Source organism: Pogonomyrmex barbatus, unplaced genomic scaffold (assembly GCF_055798465.1).
Source record: "Pogonomyrmex barbatus isolate J1 unplaced genomic scaffold, ASM5579846v1 scaffold13, whole genome shotgun sequence".
NCBI lineage: Eukaryota > Metazoa > Arthropoda > Insecta > Hymenoptera > Formicidae > Pogonomyrmex > Pogonomyrmex barbatus.
The window spans coordinates 5,406,302-5,428,036 of NW_028297109.1; the positions used below are offsets into that span (position 1 = coordinate 5,406,302).

Sequence of the window (21,735 nt, forward strand, 5' to 3'; positions counted from 1 at the left end):
TATACTGCTTTTATACTGCTGCGTTGAACGCATCGTTTTCGTATAATTTCAAAACTTAAGAAATATGCAGCTAAAAAAATTGTGTTATACCGTAGAAAAATAAATCATTCATGCTATTTGAGTATTGTTAGCATCTTATTCTAGTCACCCTGTGTATTTCTACCGCGAAATTCGCGGTTCTCGAAGTGCAGAGAGGTACGATCTCGGGCATTAATTTAGGAAAAATAAACGACGCAGCAGCCGTGTTATAGTCAGCGGAATATCTTTCTAATTTAAATTACCTTGCGTACTTTTCGCCGCATATTACTCACGATATGCAAACGTTAAGTTACGAGTATGCTGCGTTTCGTCCGCGTTTCGTGCACGTTTGCTGATGTTCATAGATACACGTGTGACGGAGAACAGAAAGTCAGAGAGCAATGCAATTTTGCATAATGACGCTTAAACTTTAATCTTTTTTACGACTTTCTTAATGAGTCGTTAAACGTGTTTTTTTTTTTTGTTACATTATTCTCTCTTCTCTTCTCCCTCGAATATGCTATCCATCTTTCGTCGGAGAGACTTCTTTGATACATCTTAGTCTCTTCGCGAAGCGCACTCTTGTGCTCGGACCGATGCTGTTTCTTCAGCAAAGTGCTGTATTTTGAAAAATGGAACACAATATGTATCGCCGTTCATAGAGAGTACGAAATGCATTATTCATCCTTTAGAGTGAAACTTTTAACGGAAGTCATAAATGTAGCAAGTTGAGTACGAATAAGTGTGAATGAAGAGTGAACTTCAAAAGTGCCGGGCGTAAGTTTATTATTTTTTTTATCACGCCGAAAGAAAAATTTAGTTTTAATTTCAGAATCCTATTCTTGTGTGGATATATGGTAATTCTTCTTTTAATCCTGACAGCGGAATGGAAATTTTTCTCACAAAAAAGATATTACAAGCGTTTCAATTGGAAAGATCTATCAATTAATCCTAATGCTTTGAATATTCAATCTTTGCATTCAGCTCGTGTTCTCCTTTTTCCACGAGTAGAATGATACATTTTACATATGTGAAATACACGGAAAGGGGAAAAGCTCTCATCATGAGAAATACCCGGAGTTTTAATTTTCAAATTGCGTTGTCCCAATGCGACCGTTGTTAAGAGGACGACATTTTTTAACAGAATCCGCTTATATTCTTTTTCTTGTATTCCTGTCTTGCTGGATTAATTTGCGTCCTGGGATCCGGGAACAGGCGATAAAGTTCTAATTTCGTAACTTGTAATTAACTTGGCCTGCGAAGCTAACTTCGTCTCTGAAAAAAAGAGATGTGGTAGCTATGGAGTTGGAAAAGTCTGTTCTTTAATTGCTAATTCAAATAACATAATTAACTCCTTATCGACGAGAGGAGCGCACTAGATTTTTCACTTTGTCTCTTCGATAAGAGTTCAACGAGCGGGTTTGTATAATTTGAGAAAAAAAAATCAGCTACTGAATGTTTCGCAAAAGAATCTCGCAAAATCCGTGAGGTGCAGTAAGTACAAAGCACGCTTCGTAACTCACTTTGTAATTAATAAAGTCATTAAGCTGTAACATTAATAATAGTTCTAAAATGTTACAGAATCTCTGTCTTTAGGAAAAGTAAAGTCTAATAGTTAGGGATACTGGAAGCCGGAGGCTTCGTTACGACGATGACGACGACGACGACGACGGAGCGTTGTGAATTCTTGCCCCCGATGTCGAGATTGTTCGGTGAAAGTTAGAGATTTCCGAAAACAGACGGCTTCCGTTATCATCGTTTTGCCTTTCGTCGAACTTGTCGAGACGTCGGTCGATGGCGATGGCGGGGCGTGGTCGCGAGCGAGGGTTTCGTGGTACCGGAAGTTGTGACAATATCGCTTCAACGTGTCATTAGTTAAGCCAGCTCCGAGTAGCGGGCTTGAATGTGTTCGCTCTACCAACTGAGGAGGTAAGGCCTGGTCATTAACGGATGAACTTCGAAAGGCGGTTTCGTAAATCCGCCAAAGCCTCCACCGCCGCAGACTCCCTGGTACACAGCTCTCTCGCGAATATCTCGAGATATTGATAATGGAGGCGGGAGATGATCCGCAGCATCTTCCATGTTTCAACGCCGACGTGCCACTAAATACCTCTCGCTAGATATGCGGGATATTATGGAATGTTTCTCCCCTCCCGCTTCATATATAGGTCTCAATTAATCCATATATAGATCTCAATTTATCCATGAGGTTTAGTGCAAATATGAAAAAAGAAATCCTCCGTTATTAATATGAATTAATTATATCGTGTATAGTTAGTAGATGTAAAAATGAGAAAAACATTTTCAAATAAATTTTTATAGTAATATCGAGATAAAAGAATGTAAATTATTTAAAAATATTATATTCATCTAGTAGTCATGCTATTTTCGTAAGAGAGATGACCATGTCTCCTGATGCTTTCTTTAAAAAAAACAAGATTGCATAATAATAAGATAATGAAAATAACTGATCTGCAAAATTTCCTATGCAATTTTGTGTTTTCTTATGAAGTAAAAAAAATTATCAATATGTCATTACGTCTATGATACGCGTAATTTTTACTAAATAATTATTTACATGAAAAATTCTAAAAGATTATCAGATTTTAAATGTAATAGCGCAACCGCGTTTTACTCGTTACATAAGCAAACGTTACTTAATTTTACTTTCGCAATATCGTACGAGTTTTCCCACCGATTCTCGAAAATGTATCATTGTTTTTTCTTTAACATAATCACAATGTAGAATCAACGTTAACGCCATACGCACGCGTCTCCGGTGGAAAAATCGTTTTACTTCATCCGAAGCCGAAGGCAAATTTGTTCTACTTCATGCACATGGCTTTGCGAGGCTTTTAGTTTTCGCGTTTGTTTCCTGCGCCGGTAAGCCGCTGTTCTTCTTTTCGCTCTAACCTGACGGCTGTTGGCCCAGACAAAGGCTTAAGCTTGTAGTCACGTCGGCTCCACGCTAACTTTTAGAGTGTCTTCAACAGCATACATGCGATTTTCCATTTAGTTGTCAGGTGCAAACAGAGTAACTCCGAAAATCTGCATATTCTTATACGCTTATACCTCGCGAATCTCTGCGCGAGGTAAAATTGTTGAATTCATATTATATTATTTACCAAGTTATTAATTAAATATATTTGCGCATTTATAATTAAATCAAATTGAAAAAAGACACATCATGAACGATGAAAACTGTACGCATTAGAATCTATAGTTTTATTAACATTTGAAAAGTATTATTATTATTATTATTAAAAATATATAAATTAAAATATAATACAATATAAATTTCGTATCAATCATCCCTTAACTTGTATCTACAATTTTGCAATTATAATAAAACATAGGCTTTAATTTAATTCTTTTTCTTTTTTTTTTTATTTTGAGATATATCACACGCGAGAAATTTATTATTTAAATTTCAAATTACAAACTTTCAACCGTATTAAATCGTAAACTGCAATCCCAACGTAGCTACATGAGAGCGGTATGTGAGATAAAAGGATTACTCGAGCAAGGATTTATCATAGTAAAAACAAAGATCTTTCCATTCGGTGGATGGCACCTGAAGGATTGTTCCTCTCTGCCAGTTCCAACTTTCACACGTCCGCGATTACGCCCGTGTGTGCGAGTAATGATAACGTCGACTTGAACTTTCTTATGAAGGGCATGATATCACCCTCGAGAATTTGTACAGTGCTTACCGTGGAATTTCGCAAGTTCCCCCGAAGCTGTGCAGCCTCATCGAGGCGTCAGGGAGGAGGCACGACTAAGGGGAGAAGTACTAACTAAGAGAGTTATCGTAAAGTGTTGCAGCGTTAAGTTGACCGAATTTATGTTAGTTGCCGCCGTTTTGGCCATAGCCTCGACCAGTTATGTCGCACAATATCCCGAGGTATCGTGGCATTTTGAAAAGCGTGGAGCAATAAGAGGTAATGCTCACGAATTTCCATACGGATTTCGCAAGATATTGTGTTTGTATAATCTAATGGAAAACATCACCATTTCTTTTGCCTCTATTTTAAAAAATAATTAACGTAACGCAACAAATATGATAAAATATATAAAAAGCTCACATGCGATTTTAAATGACTAGTTTAATAAAATGGTTATACTGGTTTTATCGCATGCTTATGCAGAATAATACAGTATCGCCGAAATCATGTAATATGTGAAAATTCTACGTGACTGAACCTGTAAATAATTTCGTCTTTCATTCACATCATTATCTGTCATAACGCAGTTCTCGAATTTCTTCCACGTCGATAAACGTTTAAAGCCAAAAATGTCAAATTCTACTTTGTAACGCAGATACGCTCATATCTGCGCAATCAGTCTCTTTTATTTATTATAATTTTTTATAAGCTCTATTTAAGCTAAACGTACCGCGTATCTAATTACGGCATCGTTATTTATGTCATGATTAAATTGTTCAATTTTTAACTCGACACACTTTTATGTTTATTTGTGAATATTCAAAGCGAGAAACTCTCCGTCGAGTAATTTTAATGAGCTTAAACGCGCGCACTTTTTTTCCGCATATGTAATAAATCATTACGAGCATTTGCAACTGATAGAAACTTCAATATTTAAGGATGATTCGAAAGCATTCACGTGGAAATGAGTATCCATCCGCAAAATTCTCAGCAACGTGAGCTTCAAGATGCCGACAGACAAGTCTTCAAGTTTCATCACCTCGTACATATTTTAGTCGCTTCCTCTTTGCTTTATTTTTATCTTTTATCGGATTTTTATCGGAACGCATTTGCTAGCATATCTGTTTTGCCTCTTCACCATCTATAAACGTGATATTTCCATCAACTTTTTGACATCAAATATCCGTAAATCCCTTTATCCTATTATCTGTTTGACTTTTAAAAGTTCAGATGTATTTTCTATTTTTTAATATACTCTCTATTTTGACATATCTAGAGTAATTGATTTAAAGAACAAAACATTGAAAACATTTATATATTTTTCAATTTAGATTTTTTTCATCCAATTCATGGATCTAAATTAAAAACTGCATTATATAGATTTTATTACGCGTTATGTATATATCTTTATTTCACAGTTAAATGCATTGAATATAAATAATTTATCACGTCTTGCTCGAGAAGCTTCTAATTAATATGAATTTCCTTAATTCTCATGTTTTTTCTGGAATGTCGCATTAGATACAAAAATTATGTCCCTTTTCTAACTAGTAATTAATTATTGCATCGACAACGAGTGACATCAAGAGTTATGTTATATCAATTAAGATTGAATTATCAGTCATTTCATGTAAAGTAAATTAATAAAATAATAAAAAAAAAAACATTAAGTTCTTTCCTTTTCGCTTTATCTTTTCGCTTGCACAAATAATGTATGCGAACGCATCGCGCATTATTAAGTAGTGCGTTATTTAGTTTCGCTCAAAATTCACTTGAACATTGTACATTAAACGTTAAAAATGTTGGTAAAAATTAAAAATGCCTTATCATGCTCGCAATAGATGTAAACGTAATAACATAATTGACTTTAATTCAAGGACTCTCTTATCTCGGAGTAACAGGCTTACCATTCTTGATTTACGTGAATTAATGATAAGCATAAACTCGCGCGTAAATTTTGCCCGTTATTTTCTCTAAACTTTATCAAATTCCTACCCTAGGTGATTAATTATGTAAATAATCGCTCTAATGGTTCTACCGTAAATCAATTAACGGCTCCTATTCAACACATCGTACATTATAATTAATTTAAAAGAGCGACTCCGCGATGTCGACCGTCCTTGTAGAATTACGCCGCTATTAATCCGATATTTATGCCAATCACTTTCCACCTCGGATCGGCTATTCAAAAAGAGAGAGAAAGAGAGAGTACTGTACGCTCGCGATACGAAGATTCCCGCTGATTCGAGCTCCTCGCGCAAATTTACATTCGCTCGAGTCGCTCGCTCGCTCGCTCGCTCGCACGGCCGCCGCCATATTGAAAATATTCAGTTCAATCGTACGATCTGCAGGTCGATAAATCCGCAGTCGAGGGGGACAACCGAGATTGAGTCATTAGTTACGGGGATAAGACTAATGACCCAATCCCTCGAAACGCGATAAATCAGTTTCCCAAGCGGGCGAACTTATTCGGCTTACATCGGCCAGGCCGCTGTAACCGAGTGTAATGGCGAACATTCCGGGTCCAAGGTACGAGAGTGTAACGTGCTCGGTGGGCAGCGTGTAGTAAATTCGCAGTTATGAGCTGCGAGCACTCCCGCACCGCCTCGTGATTTACGCGGTACCATACGACTGACACGGTAACGCGTTTAATGGCGTCGCGTCTCGAGCGTTGCCTCGAAATGGAAAATTAATATCCCGATCCTCCGTGGATTATCCTTTCAAAATACTAGGAAACCCCGTTCGCCATTCGTCCGTTTGCTTCTTCTAATTTGTACTCGGAAACTTACCCGAGAGCGGCCGGTATTTCGATACAAATAATTTTATTAAGATGGCGAGATAGGCTCGCGCATAGGGCGCTAGCGACATTTTGTCGTAAAATTATTCCATCTATAATCGTATGTCATTTGACACGTTCATTCGATTTCGCACGTTTCTTCGCGATTAATTATTATCTTGGCGTATGGGGGATCACGTTTGTGACGTTAATACTCGTCTCAGTCGGTGATGTAATGATAATGTATCGCGGATATTACGATATTCGGTATAGATAATTCACGATGTATCCAAAGTGTGCGTATTTCTTGACAGAAACATTAGTATCATTTTCTTAATTATGTAATTCACGTTCAATTGAACGTACAAACTTTAATTTAAGCCGTTGCGAAAAATAAATTATTTACTTTTTGAGATCATACGTGATTAAGACAACAAGTTGATTGTGTTAAATTGTTTATATTTGTGTAATCGATAAACATAATTTTTTTCCTCTATTTAAGTAAAGATAAATACATTTATTACAAAGCTATTAAAATAATTTTTGAAATGTAAATTCACAAAAAGTTTCAAAATATACAATTTAAAAAATACAAATAATTTAAATAAATAAATGTAATAAAAAATTGATTAGCGTAAAAAATATATGAATATAAAATTTATAGAAATTTTTTTAAAAATAGTACTACTTTAACAATGTAGAATGTTACCGTACCGAGTAATAATTTTTAATTTAGGACAATTTAAGATCACATTAACAGTTCTTAGTAGTCATTTAATGATATATTATTCTCAAGCATAATTCATTTGAATACGACTTGCAGAAAGATAATTCTATATAGTCAATGTATATGAGTTCTGCTTAAAGATAACATCAACTATGTTGTCAGCCTTGAAAACTATCTCTTGTAATTACCATCATTACTGCAATTGTAATCAATGATGTAAACGTATTGTATGTACGAACTTCTTGCACCTACGTGTAAGTACTTAAATTTATCTAGTTATAGCAATTTATCAATTTATTTATTTTTCATCGAAATATCGCCTTTTGCGCAAGATTTATAAATGACTGAATAAAAATAATGTACCGATAAACTGTTGTAAAATACCGACTTGTTATTGCAAATTCGCAGAAATGTTTTATAAATATAGAAAACGAGTTTCACAGCAATATTTCACGACGCTCAGATAAAATTTTAAAATAGACTCTAACAAAATTATAATATAATAATTATTTTTTTAAATAAGGATTAAATATTTAAAAAAAATATATAGAGAGGTAATAGCATAATGTATATATAGAATTCGCTCTTTTATTTAAAGCATTTGTGTATCTTTATTTGGAAAAAAAATAATCTTTTTAAACATATCACTCGTGGGTGAGTAACTTTGAATAGGATTTGATGTAGCTACAAAATTGTTGGTGTAATTAAGGCACTGAAGTTAATTAGTTCTTCGCACATAAACGAGACATTATGTGCACGAAATATTATACTGTACCGACGCAACAATATTTAACACGTAATTACGTTAAATGCAAGATTTTTAATTTCAGATTTTATTCTAAATCATATCTGAAATATTGAGATATCTTTCAATTGTTTTGACATTAATCTGACACACACACACACACACACACACACACACACACACACACACACACACAAATATTGTCAAATAAAATATTTATATGGATTATATAATATTTTTTATATTGTTTCCTGAAAATACACAAGTTTCTCTCTTATCTATTTTTACATTGTATATCTCTGGCTTTTTGACTTTCATATCCCTTCTTAAATCGATAATTATGTAAGGAATATAAAACGGTCACTAAAGTTGATAACGCATTTGCAAATGTTTGATCATGAGAGAGGTACGTCATATTTCTTGTGTTCAAGTATGTATATACATAATGTTCGCCATCGTCGCCGTCGTGGCTGACCAAGGTAAATCATAGAGAGAAAAATCAATATCTTATTTTTCTGTCGTCATAAATATAATCTTTCATCTATGATGTTTTAATTATTCTTAGAACATATAATAATCTTATTTAAAATTAAGCAGGCAATTACGAACTTAAAACAATTGCGATTCATCATGTGACTGGTGAGAGCAATTTTGTTTAGAAAGATAATTATTATTTTCCGTTTTATTATTTTCCTTATTGGAAATGGCACGCTGATATATAAATAGGAATATTCTATCAATAATCTATCAATAATCTATCAATAATCTCCATCCCTTTATATTTGATTTCGTTTTTATTTTGAGCAGTCAACGGAACGTCTTATCTTTTACAAGAGTTGAACGAATATTGCCTTTTTATAATTTTGGCACAAAGCATCTGTCTCTGTTATACTATTGATTATACAAACATCATACACTTTTATTAAATTTTTTCGACGTTTTTTTTTCGTAAAGAGGATTGCGATAAAACAAAATGTCCGGGTCCATTGATGTATCACGCGACGCTCCGATGCACGCCAGTATATAAAAACGAAGGTGATTGCTGTGCGATAAGGTACAATTGTGATCATCTAAAGGAAAGATCTGCGAACAAATGTTACATCAACAACAACGAATACGAGATCGGTGAAATTCTTAAAGAGGAAGACATGAATCCTTGTGACACTGCATGTACTTGTATAAAGGGACAGAATGATAATGAAGTGTAAGTATAATTTCAATACGAATAAATTATTTTAGCGTAAATTATATATATTAATTTTTGTAAGTAACTACACACACACACACACACACACACACACACACACACACACACACACACACACACACACACACACACACACACACACACACACACACACACACACACACACACACACACACACACACACACACACACACACACACACACACACACACACACACATATATATATCAATATATAAAATTATATCAGTTATTCCTAGTGCGTTTGATTCTAATTATTAATAAAAACAGTTTAAAAAAATAACAACTCGATTGCAAAAGAGAAAAATGAAATCGAAAAAACGAATGAATGACTGAGAAGGGGGGAAGGGGAGATAATTTTACTACACAACATTAATTTCAAGTAATCGTAATGTGAAAATTCGCTATTAATTTTGCTGTTATATATCAGGTATTATCAGGAAGATCTTTCATTTTTCTGCGAATAGCACGGATATCATGAATATTTAATATAATCGTTCAGTATGTATGTGCGTATGGGCGCATTTTCTTTCGATATTATGAAAGATTCATGTACGGCGTCACATTATTCAAATTACATCACGTTCTCTCGTACGCGTCGACAGTTCGGGATTATTCTGTCATTGTAACATGTGTGATAGATATGTGGGATATAATTCACATATTATGAGGAATTTGTTCACATTAGTATGAAATATCTTTAGTGCAATTTATCTTTATTTTTGATATAGAGTTATAACTTATGGATTTCTTATCGGATAAATTCATATTGTTTTTACAGAAATTTACTCTCTAGATTATTTTAATTTTTCACGTCCACGAATAATTGTTTCATAGTGCAAAATTGATAGAAAATACATTTTGATATCAACTATTTAAGATCCAATAAAAATATCTATTCTTGATTATATGATTATAGATAATATGAAAACAAAGTACATATCAGATCTTTTAGATTAAATTTATACAATCTTTTTATATAGTGCTGCGTTTGAATGCGGCCCTTATGCCTTATGTAGTTTTTCAATAACAGAACAACCTGGTTGTTATTTAGTACGAAACTGGTCGTTATGTTGTGGATTCGAAGAAATTTGTCGTAAGTACATTCTTAATAAAAAATTATATATTGATAATATTCAACAGTTAATATTATTATGTAGAAATTATTCATATCAAAAGAAATGTACTTTTTTAAAAACATTATAACTCGAAACAGATATATTTTATATTATTAAATTCAGTTTTAATAATTATTCAAGTCACACGCGCGCGCGCGCAATTTTTTGATGGAAATAAAGTTGTAGCAAATATATTCTTCATAGCAATGTGAGTACGCGAATAAGGAGTATTGTTTACATATTTTAGCTGAAAATCCGGAAGACAGAGATAACACTTGTATTGTAAACGGAGAGACATATAAGAATGGTGAGATTTTTATTATAGAAGGCGAACCCAAAATGATCTGTATTTGCCAACCGGGATATCAAGGTAATGATAACGCAATAAATGTACATTATTTCTAATTCATGTAAATTTTCAATATTGAAATATTTATATTGATTACAATGGGAAATTTTCTATTTTTAGGTGAAAATGTTCCGCCCTTCTGTCACTATTCTAAACATGTTTACTGGGATCCTGCATTCGATCATGCGGACAGTATTCGTCAAAATTGTGTTCCAATATTTCTTTCTGATTCTGAAGACTCTATGTCATATAGATGCCGTAAGTTTGCGAAAGCGGTTTTGAACGCTGTACACATTTCGTCGTCGTGCTATTTGTCTTATAAAATTGCTACTGAATTTTTTAGAGGACATTAACGACGTTGTCGTTCGCAAGCATAACAATTTAAATGCCAGTGAAAATTTGGATGGTATGTTTCATATTTATTTTTATTTTTATTTTGTAATATCGTAAGTGTATTTGCGAAGTACTAAGTCGATATGATAAAAAATTATTTATATATTTGTTACGAAATATATAAAATGGTAAAATCATATAATTTGCTATTGCTACATATCGATTTTAGCAACAGTTTTTGTAGAATACGTGCTTTTTCATCATTTATATTGCTTCTAGTAATTATTTATTATAGTTAAAATAGTTATAGTTAAAATAGATTTCTAATTCAAGTTAGTAACTTTGGAAATTGGAATATTTCACATTATATTGTATTGTGTAAAAATTAATATTTACAAATTACTGTAACATGGTTAAAAAAGTTAATTTCTTGCTTTATTAAAATATCAAATCTTATTCATTTATTTATATTTTGTTTTTACAAATCGTAATAAAAGTTTATTATTCCACAAACAGTACAGTTGATAATTATATAAATATAGCGATATATATAGTGATATATAAAATGATATATAAAATGAGACATTGAGATGCGTAAAAGGTTCAAGCGATGCTAATTACGGCCGTACTGTGAATCGCGTCAAATAGGAGGTAATTGCAACAAACATATATTGCATATGGATAACGAGCACCGCAAAATCAATTTCTGCAGCATGTTAATATTATGATCCTATAAAATGATAATTAATTATAAAATATAACTCACTTTATATCGCACACCGATTTAATAAACATAGAAAAGTGTATTAGCATAGCTTAACTCGCGTGCCAATATTTATAATATTGGAGATTCGAATAAAATTTTATTTGATGTTCTTTTCTTTCAGAAGAAAATGTATGCGTATTCGGTAACCTGACGATGCGAATTGGCGACAAGCTGAGTACAGGTACAAATTTGTTCAAATTATGTGTGAAGTGTATTTGCGAAGTGCCACCTCTACTTACTTGTCAACGTGTATCATCATGCTGGAGGATGTTAACAAAAGATTAATTTATAATTTTAATATAATTCTTAATGTTTATATGTACTGTATGTTTATATGGTATCTTCGAGTATTGATCATGATCTTTCGGAAAAGATATTGTTTAGAATCCGACTTATTATTTTCGAGATCAGATCAATTTTATCCTAATCAATTCATTAAATTTACTGTCAGATAAATCATACACCCAAAGATCACACAAATATTCAATAATAAGCTTGTAATTAGTCGGCTTGTTTAAATACTTGTAAAAATAATTATAATAAAAATTAATTTCTCTAAGAATAAAAATTGATCAATTATTAATATCCCATTACCCGATTAATGTCATGTAGGATAAAATGATTTTTTTTTTGTTAAGATAAATTATACATTTTGAATTATACTGTCTATATCTTTGAACCCTTTGAAGATGTAGCGATAGTAAATAAATCGTTTTAACAATTTAACAAAATGCAGAATATTGTGACAGAAATTTAAGAATTCAAGGTAATGATTCAAGGTGAGAGGGGTAATTTGTCTCAACACAAGAATAGTTACGTAATTTGAATGAGCACGCAACGATGACTGATAAAACAAATTATTCTTTCCAGTTCGTATTTCCCCTTCGTTTATCCTCTGATATTCCTGGTATTTCCTTCCTTCTTGTATTACTCATCAGATTTTTTTTCTCCCTCTTTACGAGGGCTTATAACTCTTTTTCTTTCATATTCATTTTCATTCCTCTCTAGCGTGCATATTCGTCTCTCTTTCACCTACTACTTATTTTCCAACTCTCTCTTTCTCGTGTGCTTCAGTTCACTCTCGCGTACTATTTCCCCTGTTCGTACACTGTGTCTCTGCATCTGCGTTGTTCGTACATTCATCGTCTTTCTCCAATCCACTTTCAATCCCTTCCAGACCATAAACTGGCCGCTGCTCCGAGTATAAATGACGCAGCGTCGACGCAACCCGTCCAAGTTTTCACGTTGCTCGATCATGACACGTAGTGGCTCTCTCATTCAGACATGCGGCTATCTGACGTTTGTCGCTGTCACGGTCGTGATTGCTCAAGGTGAGTTACAAACGACGGAGAACTGACGCTTGCGGGAAACTTGTGATCGGTTATCGGTTACAAAAAAAAAAAAAAATTATGCGAATGTTAATTTCACCTGCGTAATTCTACCGTAAATGCGATAATTAAATTGTTTTGTCGATCCGATATTCCGACGTGACCTTGAGATGTAGCGCGAGTTAATAACAATTTATGAATTGACTTCGCAGCAAATTCGCGAAAGGAATATGCAAGTGTCGAAATTGTCGGATGTGACGTTTCAACTCGCATCAAGTTACTGTCTGTGTTGATTCTTATTTATCATCTGTAAGACACATTTACAGAAAATTTGAACACAAAATTTGAACACAATATGAACTTTTTAAATGAAAACGTGATTAATATGTAATTATTTTATTAATTTATTTCTTAATTAAAAATTTCTCTTTATCAATTCTGTAAAATTTAAAAGATATCGCATTTGCAAAATATTTTCTTTTTCGAGGACTTTCTCTTATTGATTCATTAATTATGTAAATTTTGACACTTTAAAAATAACTTGATCTATTTTATATATGTATGTCTTATTTAAAGTTAATTTTCTATTATGTATAAACGACAACGTAATTCAGAACAATTATCGATTTCTATCTGGGCCAAACATTTTCCATGTTAAATTCTTTTGGTTGCTTCTTTCTTTGAAGAATGCGATAAAACTAAATGCCCGGGTCCATTGGCGTATTACAATGCTCTTGGCTGTATTCCGATATATGAAAAAGAAGGTGATTGTTGCGCGACAAAATACAATTGTGATCATCTAAAAGAAAGATCCAAAGATAAATGCTACATCAATGACGTGGAGTACAATATTGGAGAACATCTCAAAGAAGAGCACGCGAATCCATGTGACAAGGGTTGTTTTTGTGCCAAAACCGATGGAGGGTAAGTAAAGATCTTAACATTAATATTTTTTAATTGTTACTCGTTTTAGTTATTAGGTTCCGTGTACTAAAATTACGCAACTTTTTATAGTGCTTCGTTTATTTGCGCAGTAGTTGATTGTTTTCATCCACCGCCGAGACCTGGTTGCTACAGAAAAAATTCTCCATTAAATTGTTGTCCTGGAGAAGAAGTTTGCCGTAAGCATACGTAATCTAATTGAGAGTTATGAAGTTTTTATACGTATTTACGTAAATTGTTAACTCCGATATTTATACGAAACGTATCTAAATGTATGCATCTAAATATATAAAATTTATGCTACTATTAGTTGTTTTTTGATCGAAATAATTACGATTATAAACATTAATATAATTTTAAATAATTTTCAACATTCACGATATACAGTTTTCACCTATAAAAGATATTTCCATCTTGAACTATTTGCTTAATATCTAAGTAAAATTATTTACGTTTCTCAGCTGAAAAGCCCGAAGATAGAGCTATCTGCAATGTAGATGGAAAGGAATATAAAGATGGAGAATATTTCACAGTTGAAAGTGACCCGGATTTAAGCTGTATATGCCAACCGGGTTATGAAGGTAAAGATAGTTTCAAATACTTACATTATTTTGAATTTTTCAATGCTATATATTTTCACACATTATATGTATATCAAAATACGTTTGTAGTAATATAAATAATATAAATATATAACGACACAATGTACTAACAAGTAATCCAATATTATTATCAATATATAATGTTGAGTTTACATTTTTGTATACAATGCATAAAATCTTTATGCTTAATATAAACGAATTGTCAATTTTCAATAAAATAGATATACTATAAAAACTTATATCAACTTATATCAATGTAATGTGCTAATGAATAATTATTTATTTATTTATCAACGAGTAATTAAATAATTCAACACTTATTGAAACAAAACGTATATATTTGTAACGATAATTAAAATTAAAATTGTATTTATTTATATTTTATTAGTGCGTTTGTGTTTGCAACAACAATTTTATACCATAAATAATTTTTATGATAAGATATAATTTTTAATTTAAATCTGTATAATTTAGGTTTTCTCTGTTTAACTCTTAATAAAAAATTTTACGATTTTAGGACAAAACGTCGAGCCTTTCTGTGCGAAGTCTAAACATTCATATTGCAATCCTTATTTCCGCCATAGAAGCGACGTTGATAATAATTGTGTTCCAGTTTATTATTCCTCTCAATCGCCACAAACTGGTTGCAGCGTATTTTCAAGATGTCGTAAGTTCGCAAATTGCGATTTTGCCTGTGTGTATACACACATACGCCAGTATTATACGAATAATAATAATTTTATTGAATTGTTTCAGAAAACGACAAGGATACCGTCATTCACAAAGAGGATAATTCTAAATCTGTTAAAGATGGTATTTTATCTATTTTAATATTATAGAAAGAACGACTATTGAACAATACAGAACAGTTAATATTCTTAAGAATTCAATAATTTTATCTTTTATTTTATAATAACTTTATTAATTATCGTTTTTTCAAAAAATATGAAGATCCATATTGCATACAAGTTAATTCGCTTATTGAATTGAAACATAAATGATGCATCGATACGCATTTGAACATTCAAGCGATGCTAATTACGGCTGTGCTTTGAATAGCGTGAAATGAGAGTTAATTGCGAGAAATGTTGCACACGAGAAGCAACGCGCAAATCAATTTCTGTCGCAAATCTATAAAATGATAATTAATTTGGTCATCGTTATGAATTCAGCGTAGAAAATTGTGTTATAGGGGTGTTAGTTAACACGTCGCTAATATTTGTAACGTATTTGACGTTTGTTCGTTAAAAACGATTTCGTTTTGTTTATTTCATTTTCTTTATTTATCTATTTAATGTTTTTATTAAGCGTTTTGTGATTTGGTTTTGTGAATTATCATTGTAACAATAGCCGTAATTTCACGTGATGATAATATCGCTCGAATAATTTAGAATTGATTTCATCGTTTAAAACTGATATGTTATTGAGATTTATTTTTTTCAGATGAGGATGTTTGTCACTTCGGAAACATGGTCATGCACCGTGGCGATGAGTTGAATCAAGCTACAGATTATAATTCTGTATGTGTTAAATGCGTTTGCGAGATTCCACCTGTTCCGACTTGCCAGCGTTTACCGGATGAAGAATGCGATGTCACGGATCATCCGGACTTCAGCATTCAATAAACCTTTCGGAATTATCTGTGATAATATCATTATTTTCCGTATTCGATTTAGGATTTTGTAGTAAATTAGTATGTACATATAAGAATTTCTCTATCTTTGTATGTATTTTAATTTTTGCATTTCTTCTAACGATTATAATAAAAGTGTGTTTTTATGTATCACATATTAATAAAATATGAATAAAAAACAATAAAAATATAAATATAAATCTTCTGGTTATTTTATACAAATTATAGATAATATTTAAAAACGGCCATTTAAAATAAAAATTTATGAAACGAGAAAAATCTCAAGAAAGGAAAAAAATTCTATCAAAATAAATGTGTTATTCATTTTACTGATAAATGGTGATTTTAATTATTCAATTTGACTTGATAAACTTGCACGTGTGACAAGTGTTTTGCATGTTTATACGAAAAACATGTCTTATCTCCGACCTCCTTTGTATTAATCTTCCAAGGGTTATCTGTCTCGTTACGCAACGTTTATCGACGAAAACATTACTAAATGATTTATTATGAAAGGTTATATATTTCTTATCATACGTTAGTATTATCTATTTAATTCTATATTTTTTTCAGCAAAGTTTTATAATTATTTGGTGGCTGGACTCTTTTCTGCAAAGATCACTCGTATGAAACATTAAAAATCTTCTGACAATATGATATTGTGCTATATTTTTTAGTACTAATGCGATATTATATTTGTCAGAATCATTCGCAATCAATTTTTGCGTAATATCGCTGATGTGAATATGAATGATTTTGCTTACACGGTACACACTGACGTTGGAATAATCTACACGCTGGGCAAATCAATCCGTGTTTTGGACATCCTCTGCTTGGTAACGTGCCTGCGTTAACTAGCAACAGAGTTGTTTACACACTCCACCAAACGTTACCTATTTCTCATTTAAACTCCTAAGTGATTTTACTGTTGACACTTCGCAAATTATTGCCGGCATTACAGGCTTGCTTGCGCGTCTCGCGTTAGCTTGCGATTTATTGCAATTCGCGGACGAGAAGTCCATGCCTCGCAACTTAACGAGTATGAAGGAATAAATTAGGTTTAACGTTCGCTAAAACGAACATGGTCTTTGGCACCCTGCGCGAGTCAAACCGAATGGCGGGCATACACAAATCTTAATTTCTAATTTGACTTGCCAATTTGTAAATTATAAATTGTAATTATATAAAACAAAAGTCAATATCGAGAAGTTGGATAATTAAAGTGACGAGAGTATTTCTATTTAATGAAAGTTATGTATCATGTAATTATGGATATAAATCATGTAATTATGGATGTATGTAGAAAAATTCATCGAGAGTGATTAATAATGGTCAATTAACTATAATTTTTCAATATTTTTCAAGGACAGTGAATGAATCATTACCTTGAATTTATGATGGTTATTAAATGGAAGAGCTATTCTGTTTTTCTTAATAGATTCATAATGACTATTGATTTGTGCATTGGAAATATTCTTGTAATTGCATTTCTGTTCCATTTTAATAATTATTACAAGAGAAATTTATTTTATATAACAAGATGTATATTATAGAATGATAATTATCAAAAAATTAAAAACGAAAAAGAATAAATCAATTGTTTCTTCAAAAACAAATTCTTCTTAATTTTTTATGAAATACTAGAAAATTAATTATTGATTATGTTTTTCAAATAATATATATTTATTATTTTTAGGTATTCATATAACAATGTTTTTCTTGATGTATTAATAATTAATTAATTTAGTAAATAAATATCCTAATGTTATGTTATATCCTATATTTATTATATTCTATATTTATTAACATCTTTTTCATCATCATATAAAACTTTCTCGTTCTCTTTTTTTTCCTTTTTCTTCTATCTTTCATATGTAAAATTATTCCTCTCTAATTTTATTTTTCTCTTTTTATGTTATCTCGGTCAAAGTATATATGATGGTCAACGAGTGCAAAATATTAAAATTTTCCTCTGCGATCATATCGCATAGTATTTATTCTCTATTCAGAAATGCATCTATTTGACATTCGTCATCGTAATCGTTTTGGCTGACCATGTTGAATTTTAAAAAGAAGAATTTATTTGCTCTCTAAGAATTATGTAATTGTGCAACTAGACAGTTCAAATGTTTAATTATTAAAATAATTAATTAATTCATTAATTAATAATTAATTAAATTAATTAATTCTAAATATATTTAGATTAAAATAAAACTGTTACAAAACCATTACCGTTGAAAATGCAAGATGTAATAATATATCTTAATAGTTTAAAAAATGTGTCATAAAATCTTAAAAAAAAAATGAATGTCTATTTTTAAATATCCGCGAATGTTTTATGTTATATATTATTGCGACATGGTTTATGAGTTCGATAAAAATTTAAATGCTCATGTATAAAATATTAGTTAATTGTTACAGTACAGTTATAAATTTACTCAATTTATACTGCAAATTCATTTAATCATTTAGCGAAGTAAATAACCGAGATAGTTTTGTATTTTTTTATATTATCGAACATTTTTTTAATTTTTTTATGTAGTTATAATATATTTTCATTTGATCGATTATTTGCTTGTCTTAAATTGTTTCATCTTCTCTTCCAAAATTCTAAGTTTTAATTTTATTTATTATTTTTATTTATTAATTTTATTATACTATTTTTTTAAATAATTTCAATTGTGCGGCAGTTGGCTTCTATGGACCTATAAAATTTGATTGTTATATGCAACGTTGCATATAACAATCTGAACCATTAGTATGTCGCAAGTAAACACATAATTCTTTTTCATCTCAGTCTTATTTCTTTCAAATTTAGGACTACACAAAAACGACTAAGTATCTGCAGTAAAGGTTCACACGAAAAAAAAAAAAAAAAAAAAAAAAAAAAAAAAAAAAAAAAAAACAACGAAACTTTTTAAAGTAAATGTCAGAAAACCGGTTTTATCAGTTATAAAACTGTACTGCATTTGTTAGCCGAAAAAGAAGAAGATAGAACAACTTGCTTGATAGACGGGAAAATGTATAAAGATGGCGAACGTTTCAAAGTTGAGTATGACCCAGAACTATTTTTGCCATTCCAGAATACAAGAATACTAAAAATAGTTTTCTAGGATATATTATATATAGTTTTATGTGACACTAAATAATTATTATCTTAAGATCACCGCTATTTCTTATCGAGAGTTTCGCTTTTCTAGGTGAAAACATCGCACTTTTTCGTTCGACATCAAATCTTGCATATTGTGATAGCTTCTTTGATAATACACGATGATGTTTAAAATCAATGTCAATACTGATTTCATAAGAGCCAGAAGTAAATTAGTTGTAGCTTTCGAATGTCGTAAGTATGACTACTTTGCATGCTATATAAAAAAATTTCCACAATTTTCCTTTTAATTTTTGCATAACAAAGTTTTGCATGCACCTCGTGAAAAATTATATACAGTCCAGAGTTAAATATTAAAACTATCTTGTAGCCTTGTATCCATCAGAAAACGCAGTAGATCTAACGATGTAATATTTATTGGTACGTTTTTAATTCTTTTTTATATATACAGCTCTATATTTTATCTATACATCCGATACATTTCTCATAAATCCACTGGTTTTAATTAAAATAAAAAGTTACACAAATACAATGCGCAGCAACGGAGTTGTAATCACGTTGATCTGTAATATATAAAAGTATCCAAATTATAGCGCTAAACATGTAAACATATATCACTGAACGTTTAATTAAACCCTGAATCGTAACTTAAATAATGACTTAAACACATTTTTGTCCTGCTATTTAATACAGATTTAATTAATCTGAAGAATGGTACGCAAATGGTACGCCAAGCACGCACTGCAAACTCGCCATTAACGTTCTTTCGAGATGACAATAAATCGGCTATATTAAGTTTCGCTTAAAGTACGACCTCTATGGTCGATGAAGTTACCGGAAATAGGCGGCGATGGCTTGGAGAGCTCCTATGAAATATGAGAGTACGAAAGAAGCGTCGTTTCCGGAAGTTGTATCATCAGATTGTTTGATAGCGAAAGTCACGGCGACAGACAACTTTGTCGTTGCGAACTTCGACATACTAACTTCGAGCAATTCTGGAACAATTCCGTGAAATAATTAACGAAGAATCTGCAGAACGAACAGTTAGAAGATATAAAATTTAAACTCGGTTAAAAGCTCCCTTGAGAAAAGTAAAATCATGAAACACGAACTTTCCAAACGGCGTAAGTGTCTTATTTATTTTTTAGTTGCAATATTACAGCATTGTTGGATTTGCATTTTAATTTCTTTTTATTATATCGCATATTAATATATATGTTTTTGTTCTTGCTAAATGGTATAGTATAGATGAATTTTTATCAGAAATAATTTAACTAAATTTCGTGCTGCAGTTCTTATATCTACGTATAGGAGATAAACTTTTCTTTAAAGAATTGTTATTTTACGAAAGAAAAATTAGATCCATGGCAATCATAGTCAAGTTGTATAAATCCTCGAGAAATATGTACTTCGTCCTATGTATATAAATCTCCATATTTTCGTGACACTTTTCCCGTTATGCAGAGATATGGAAGTAGTCCGCTGACTTTTGTGGCACGGCCGTCTGCGTAAATTTTAATTCTCGACTTTTAAGGCACAAAAATTATAAATTTTAATAAAATAATTTACTGCATCAAGAAAACACGCGCTTAGAAATTAATCTTTATAAATTCGTCTAATTAATGAAATCAAATTTTTCATCTCTCGCTGGTACATATGCGATCTCTAAAAAGTCGTACGAAAAATATCTATTTTCTATGTAATATAAATTTAATTCTTTCCTAATGAAAATTTAATAGATGTCAATGACAAACTGTTTAAAACCAGTATCGGTGTTAATGAAGTCTAGAACTGAATACTGAAGAGAATCAAAATCACTCGAAAAGTATAAATAAATAACAAAACTCGTTAATTAATTCGCAATAAACTTTATCTCGAGAAGAACTTGATTTGAAACTTAATTATGAAAAAATTTTAAATTAATGAAAATCAGAAAAGAGTTCTTTGCATCGAAATGTTTTACTGTTACAGGAACAATTATTAATTCGTTTATAGGAAATGCAATTTTGTTCTTCTATCGGACTAACCTGATATGTCGCATACTTCGTATTCTTGAAAACAGTTGGCGACAAATCTAATTATTCCAGTGGCTTCGTCAATAGACAACTTTCTAAGAAGTTAACATAATGACGGACCAGCATTTGCGAATGAAGGCAATTTTAGTACCCGTATAGACACCGGCCCGCATGTAAAACCGGCCACACTCCAAGAAACACGTCGAGCGAACTGATTAGCTGATGGATCGCCTGACTGTCAGGACAATCCGGAATGTACCGACGGAGATGGGTTCGACCGAATCTGAACAATGGAAGTCTCACGATCTGCTGGAACTAATCCCGCCATTGTCGTGCTAAATTTCTGTACCGAGATGCAGTTCCACGTAGTTCGCTATAGTTC

At 31.6% G+C, this 21,735-nt stretch overlaps 4 protein-coding genes across 11 annotated transcripts in view; 3 read left to right on the forward strand and 1 right to left on the reverse strand.

The window, feature by feature from the left end:
- LOC105429894 (uncharacterized) overlaps window positions 1-21,735 on the reverse strand; it is a 208,278-nt gene that overhangs the window by 118,854 nt on the left and 67,689 nt on the right. The window lies entirely within an intron of this gene.
- The window catches only part of LOC105429890 (uncharacterized), a 169,064-nt gene that overhangs the window by 103,165 nt on the left and 44,164 nt on the right, over window positions 1-21,735 (forward strand). The window lies entirely within an intron of this gene.
- On the forward strand, window positions 501-12,292 carry LOC148937585 (uncharacterized). 3 transcript variants are annotated; one of them, XM_089072490.1, is made up of 7 exons: window positions 501-795; window positions 8,886-9,135; window positions 10,142-10,254; window positions 10,524-10,646; window positions 10,746-10,883; window positions 10,969-11,031; window positions 11,846-12,292. In XM_089072490.1, exons 2-7 carry the CDS (start codon window positions 8,921-8,923, stop codon window positions 12,007-12,009), a joined length of 816 nt encoding a protein of 271 aa, XP_088928616.1. In that variant the 5' UTR covers window positions 501-795; window positions 8,886-8,920; the 3' UTR covers window positions 12,010-12,292. The 3 variants fall into 3 exon arrangements, with proteins under 3 accessions (XP_088928616.1, XP_088928615.1, XP_088928614.1); XM_089072489.1 differs by lacking the exon at window positions 501-795 and adding an exon at window positions 5,157-8,410 and having other exon boundaries at window positions 11,849-12,292; XM_089072488.1 differs by lacking the exon at window positions 501-795 and adding an exon at window positions 5,159-8,410.
- LOC105429889 (uncharacterized) lies at window positions 12,900-16,429 on the forward strand. The gene is made up of 7 exons (XM_011643120.3): window positions 12,900-13,055; window positions 13,739-13,976; window positions 14,067-14,173; window positions 14,456-14,575; window positions 15,114-15,263; window positions 15,353-15,409; window positions 16,040-16,429. The coding sequence occupies exons 1-7, from the start codon at window positions 12,932-12,934 to the stop codon at window positions 16,219-16,221; spliced, it is 978 nt and encodes a 325-aa protein (XP_011641422.2). The 5' UTR covers window positions 12,900-12,931; the 3' UTR covers window positions 16,222-16,429.

Coding starts and splice junctions, on each gene's coding strand:
- LOC148937585 (XM_089072488.1), top strand. CDS start 8,329: ATGAGAGAGGTACGTCATATTTCTTGTGTTCAAGTATGTATATACATA. Junction 10,884..10,968: donor CTCTATGTCATATAGATGCC/GTAAGTTTGCGA, acceptor TGAATTTTTTAG/AGGACATTAACGACGTTGTC. Junction 11,032..11,845: donor TGCCAGTGAAAATTTGGATG/GTATGTTTCATA, acceptor CTTTTCTTTCAG/AAGAAAATGTATGCGTATTC.
- LOC105429889 (XM_011643120.3), top strand. CDS start 12,932: ATGACGCAGCGTCGACGCAACCCGTCCAAGTTTTCACGTTGCTCGATC. Junction 13,056..13,738: donor CACGGTCGTGATTGCTCAAG/GTGAGTTACAAA, acceptor CTTTCTTTGAAG/AATGCGATAAAACTAAATGC. Junction 14,174..14,455: donor TCCTGGAGAAGAAGTTTGCC/GTAAGCATACGT, acceptor TACGTTTCTCAG/CTGAAAAGCCCGAAGATAGA.